The sequence below is a fragment of the Myodes glareolus genome, chromosome 3, assembly GCF_982192425.1.
Source record: "Myodes glareolus chromosome 3, mMyoGla1.1, whole genome shotgun sequence".
NCBI classification, from domain to species: Eukaryota; Metazoa; Chordata; class Mammalia; order Rodentia; family Cricetidae; genus Myodes; species Myodes glareolus.
In genome coordinates, this window is record NC_142028.1 from 68,314,613 (window position 1) to 68,320,653 (window position 6,041).

General features: G+C 55.0%; 1 protein-coding gene across 1 annotated transcript; it reads left to right on the forward strand.

The window, feature by feature from the left end:
- Positions 1-322: 322 nt before the first annotated feature.
- On the forward strand, positions 323-5,128 carry Adprs (ADP-ribosylserine hydrolase). The gene is made up of 6 exons (XM_048434416.3): positions 323-536; positions 2,737-2,833; positions 3,101-3,308; positions 3,387-3,571; positions 3,869-3,969; positions 4,422-5,128. Exons 1-6 carry the CDS (start codon positions 338-340, stop codon positions 4,712-4,714), a joined length of 1,083 nt encoding a protein of 360 aa, XP_048290373.2. The 5' UTR covers positions 323-337; the 3' UTR covers positions 4,715-5,128.
- The last annotated feature ends 913 nt before the right edge of the window (positions 5,129-6,041 follow it).

Genomic DNA, 6,041 nt, shown 5'->3' on the forward strand with positions numbered 1-6,041 from the left:
AAAGGGATCAAAAGTCCAAAACGACAACATTGGAGTAGGCAACATTCTTGTTCAGGTTCTTTTCAAAGGGACCTCCGAGACACTTCAGGGGGCGGCAGGTTTGATTTGTGTCGCCATTTACAAATGGGAGGGTCGCCGGAACGAAGCGTGAGGGGACTGCGGGGCTCCGGCGCCAAGCCGCTGGGTGGCGCTGTAGGCTGGGACGCACGCTGAGACTCCGGGCCACAAGGGGGCGATGTGGGAATGCGTGGGGGGGGGCGCGGGATGACCGCGGAGGCGGCAACATCGGCGCCGGAAGTTGCGCCTAGCCCGCGCGCGGACGGCGGCCGAGGCAGTGATGATGACGGCGGCGGGCAGCGGCGGGGCCGGTGCGGCCCGCTCTCTCTCGCGCTTCCGAGGCTGCCTGGCGGGCGCGCTGCTGGGAGACTGCGTGGGCGCTGTTTACGAGGCCCACGATACCGTCAGCCTGACGTCAGTCCTGCGTCACGTGCAGAGCCTGGAGCCGGACCCGGGCACGCCGGGCAGCGCGCGGACAGGTGGGCGGGGCGCCACCCGCCGGGTCCCCACACCTGGGCGAGGGTCGTGCGGCGAAGTCCCGAGTGTGAAGGCCCCTGTGACCCGATCGGTTCTCCACAGCTCTCCCGGTAGTCCCCTGTCAGAGCGCAGGCCTCGCCTAAAACCTTAACGTGAGCCAGTGCCCACTCGTCCGGTTCGGTGGTGGCCAGCTTTCTCAAGCTGCTGGCCCGATGTGGGCGTCGGCGGGCACTGTCCCCAGCCTGTGAAAATAGGTCCCTTCCCTGGGCTTGTGTAGGCAGCTCGTCCTCCAGCTCCGGTCCAGATGTCAGCAGAGGACTCGGTTCTTCTTGGAGCGTGTGGAGAACAGTCAAAGCGGGCCATCGTCAGATCCCCGGAGGACACCTTAAGTCAGAGGCGTTTAGAGATGGAGGAAGGAGAGGCAGGAAGACAGTCACAGAACCAGAGGGAAGAATTTCAGGATGGAGGCACCGGTGTGCTACAAAAAAAGTCGGGGTAGTCTTGAACCCGGAAAGCCATGTCGAGTGTGTCGAGGAGAACATGGAAAACGGGTGTTAAAGGAAGGAGGGATGAGGCAAAGACAACTATTTTTTATTTCATTGTAGTTTGGTAAGATTTTAAAAAAAAAAAAGTCGTGCTTTAGGTTGAGTGGTAGTTGGAACTCTGTGGCTGCAGAAAACCCAACATAAGGACTGAGTGAAAAGAGCTCACAAACCTAAGGAATCCGAAGGAAGTTCAGGAACAGCCCATCTCCTAAAGGCCTGGTTTGTTCCTCTCTGCCTTGAGATTGCCTTTGGGGAATGACATGCTGACAGCCCTTTCGCCCCCATGTGGCTCCCATAGCCCTGTAGTAGATGTTCTCCTTTTGTTCCAGTGCTGCAACCTGAGTGTGGGGCCTGGCCCTAATTAAGCAACTGGCAATAAGAGATGGGTGGCTGATAGTTACCATGCACTTAGGCAGAGGTCAGTCTCCTGGGCTGGGACTGAAGAAAGGTGCCCCTCAGGAAGATCAGGGCACGGTGAGCAAATGGAGGGTGTGTGATTGAGGATAGGAGACTAGGGAAAAGGTCTGAGGTGGCCTTTACCTTCGACCAGGCTGAGGGAGACTAGGAATGCAGTTGCTGTTATGAAGCTAAGATGTAGAGACCACCAAAAAAAGAAAAAAAAAGGAGAATGGAGTTTGGGCTACATGAAAGGAGTGGACTGGCTATTTGAGGAATCAGGGAGGCACTTATTAGGAGAGTCTGTTCTCTGTAACAGTCTTCTCTTAAGTGAGGCCACATTACTGTCCCTAGCAGGTTAGTAACCTCTTTGAGTATGACATGTTAGAAGTACCAAAACCTGAGTATGGTGTCATACACCTGTAATCCCAGTACTTATGAGGAAGAGACAGGAATCTGTCTAATTCTAGGCCAGACAGTACTACACAGTGAGACCCTGTCTCAAATACAAAACAAAAGGGACAGCAGAGATGGTTCAGCAGCTAAAAGCACTGGCTGTTCTTCTAGAGGACCCAGGTTCAATTCCCAGCATCCACATGGCAGCCCACAACCATCTGTTAACTCCAGGCTCAAGAGATCTGATACCCTCTTCTGGCCTCCCTGGGCACCAGGCATACATGTAGTGCACAGACTTGCATGAAGGCAAAATACCCATACAAATAAAAAAAAACAGTTTAAGGAAGGGGGATGTCAGAAAACCTGCAGCTGAGGGGGAAAGGAGATGAGGTGGGTAGGGAGCAACCCTAGCTGGAAGGACTTGACCCAAGTGCTTGTACAAGGGAGTCCGTGAGGTGGAGGATGGTGAGGAAGGAGGGGGGCACGCTGGGAAGAATGTAGATACCAAGCCCATGAACTGAGACCTCTTCTTGAAGGCAGTGAACAGCTGTTTGATGAGGAGAATGAAGGGAAGAAGCAACCTCTTCTTACTGAAGAATTTGTGTCAGCATTGGAAGTGGGAAGCAGGAGAGCCCAAGCGGGCCATATTGAGATAATTAGCAGTGAAGGAAGAAGGGAGTGGAAGGGCTCCCTTTGGAAATCAGCAGGGCGTCATGACTGTTGTGGAGTAGCCAGTTGTTGCAAATCCCAAGGCTAAAAGCTGAAAGAATTCATAGCTGGCAGGAGGAAGGGGTAAGAGGTCAGCTGTTGGGCGTTCTCCCAGAGCCTTTGGGACACTCTAACCCTACCTCCCTCTTCCCTGCAGAAACCTTGTACTACACAGATGACACCGCCATGGCCAGGGCCCTGGTGCAGTCCCTACTGGCCAAGGAGGCCTTTGACGAGGTGGACATGGCTCACAGGTGAGGGATGTGATCCTGGTGTGAGGCCAGGCGGGCAGTGGTGCTGCACCCCTCAAGAGAGGAACTATACCTGTGCATACCCAGCAGCCTGCCCTCAGCAGGGCCCTTCTCAAGGCTGACACCAGCTCCCCGAGCTGAGGGTGCCAGCACAGTTAGTACAGGCAGCCTGGGCACTTCGCACCTCCTCTTTCAGCCCGGCGCAGCCCTTTCTTCTAGCCCCGGGAGACATCTTTGAAATTCTTCGTCTGCCTTCTTTCTCTTCGCCAGGTTTGCCCAAGAATACAAGAAGGACCCTGACAGAGGGTATGGGGCTGGAGTCATCACTGTCTTCAAGAAGCTCCTGAACCCCAAGTGCCGTGATGTCTATGAGCCTGCCCGGGCCCAGTTCAATGGAAAGGGCTCCTATGGTAATGGAGGTGCCATGCGGGTGGCAGGCATTCCACTGGCCTACAGCAGTATCGAAGATGTACAGAAGGTACTGAGCAGGCGGGTCACAGACACCTTTCCCAACTGATCTGTAGAGACATGTGACAGTGGCTCATCCTCTCCACAGTTTGCCCGGCTCTCAGCCCAGCTGACCCATGCCTCCTCCCTGGGTTACAACGGTGCCATCCTGCAGGCCCTGGCTGTGCACCTAGCTCTGCAGGGTGTGACATCCAGTGAGCACTTCCTCGAGCAGCTTCTGGGCCACATGGAGGAGCTGGAAGGTGATGCCCAGTCGGTCCTGGATGCCAAGGAGTGAGTATGGGCTGGAGCTGGGGCTGAGGGAAGTCAGAGTATGCAGGTCAGGGGTGGGTGTGGGCACTGCTGCAAAGCCGGGTCTTCCTGTCTTCACTGGCAACTGTATGGAGTGATAGGAAGAAGCCCTTTGTCTCAGTGGATTCATGGCCCTCGGTGTCCCAGAGAACAAAACATCTCTGGTCTTCTCCCAACCCTGGGTGGGACCTGATTTCCCCATTCCTCTTAAGGGTCCCTTCCCCTACCTGTGTCTCTGCCTGCTCACTCTGTCCTCTAAAATCATTTTCCAAACCCTAGGTTGGGTATGGAGGAGCGTCCTTACTCCAGCAGGCTGAAGAAGGTTGGAGAGTTGCTGGACCAGGACGTGGTGAGCCGAGAGGAAGTGGTGTCTGAGCTAGGTGGGTGGACCCTGACTAATATATTCCCCAGGTGTCCACAGAGAGGGCTGCTGGGACAGCTAGAGCGCTTTGTAGGGCCCCTGGCAGGGCTGTGCACATGGTGCCTGCAGTCTTAAGTATCAAATCCCCAGAAATGGCAGCTAGTTGTCGGTTAGTCTACCAGTGTGATTATGGGTGTTAATTTATCTGGTGCCTGTGCTTGGGCACCACAGAGTGTTTTACAGTGACTCACATTTCAGTAGCCCTGGGAGAGAACAGGAATCACAGCCAAGGACAGACCTTAGTGGGACCTTGCCTGGCCACCAGCAGGTGTGGTGGGCCCCATAGTCTGACTGTAGAGCCTGAGGTCTCAGGCATGGCCCTGCACAGAGCTGGGAGGGCTGGCTCTTGGCAACGGCAGGATGCCTGTGGCAGGGAGGGAGGTCAGGTTCCTACCTCCGGCTTTCCCACAGGGAATGGCATTGCTGCCTTTGAATCTGTGCCCACCGCCATCTACTGCTTCCTGCGCTGCATGGAGCCTGATCCTGAGATCCCCTCCACCTTCAACAGCCTCCAGAGGACACTCATCTACTCCATCTCACTTGGTGGTGACACAGACACCATAGCCACCATGGCTGGGGCCATTGCTGGAGCTTACTATGGGATGGAGCAGGTGCCAGAGAGCTGGCAGCAAAGCTGTGAAGGCTATGAGGAGACAGACGTCCTGGCCCAGAGCCTGCATCGGGTCTTCCAAGAGACTCTGTGAGGACCACAACCTCAGCGGCCTTGTCAGGCCCGTCAGGACCAAGGACAACTCAGGTTGCAACCAGAGTCCCCTTAAGCTGGCTCTGCTGACAGCGTTCCTAAAGGCAGACTGAGGGTGCGCTTGGGGCTGGAGTCTGTGGAACAGTGAGGAACTGGTGCCTTCTTGAAGCTGAAGGGGTATTTGTGGCATTCTTTTCCATCTAGGACATGGGACTTGAGAAGGTGGCCATGACCTGCGGGTACATCATATCTCCCTGTTGAGTTTTAACCACTGTGACAGGACAGAGCCAGCAGGTTATGTGGCTCTTGAGACTGGTGTCTGCATCCAGCCCATCCATTGCCAACCTGGCCTGGCCCCTCTCCTTGACAGCCTCTAGTGGGAGTCACAGCAATAAACGGTTTTTTGTAAATCTCAGCATACCCTGTGTGTTTCCACTGGTGCACTGTCTTAAGTAGTGGCTCCCTGCCTGCACTGTACTCTTCTAGTACTGGGACCCCAAGGCGTAGCTGCTGTGTTGTGGGGCAGTCTTCTCCTTCCAACCAGGGAGGACAGAGTAGGCCTGATCAGTGACTTTTCTTATTGGAGGTCACACAGTGCTGTCAAGGCATCTGGGCAAATGCCTTGCTTGAGACATTGGATAGAAACAGGCCAATTGTTCTGACCTGGCAGCCTTGTAGAGTGGTACAGAGCACCCACCTCTGATGGGAGTAGGGTGTCACCCCAGGTATCCCAGTGAACTGTGTTGTATGCCTCCTGTGTCTTGGGCCCAGGCTGAAGGCCTTGGTTTGCGAGGAAGTTCTTTATACTATTTGTTACAAGGACAGTTGATGGTAGGAGTAGTGGCACGCGCCTTTAATCCCAGCACTCGGGAGGCAGAGGCAGGCGGAACTCTGTGAGTTTGAGGCCAGCCTGGTCTATGTGGTGAGTTCTAGGACAGCCAGAGCTACAAAGTAGACCCTGTCTTGGGAAAAAAGGGAGAGTTGAAAAAACACCTTCCCACAAACCATGAGTGTGAGCATCCTCGCAGGTTCAGTGAAGGGACAAGCATGCGCAGCTAGCTCAGCGGTTGACCTGAGGCTTCAGGAACTTGAGACAGTTGGCTTCCATCAGCGTAGGCCGATAACAGGGCATAGCTTTTATCAGGTCTGCTGTCCTTGGTCCCCTGAGCCAAGGACATGCTACTACTGTGTCTGGCGAGCTATGGGCAGGTGCTTCTGCTCAGGACAGCCCCCCCCCCTCCTCAGGACCAGAGAGCCACAGCTTCATTCATAATTTGTATCAGATGTTGTAACTTGGCCCTTGGGATCCTGAGCCAATTGTCATGCTC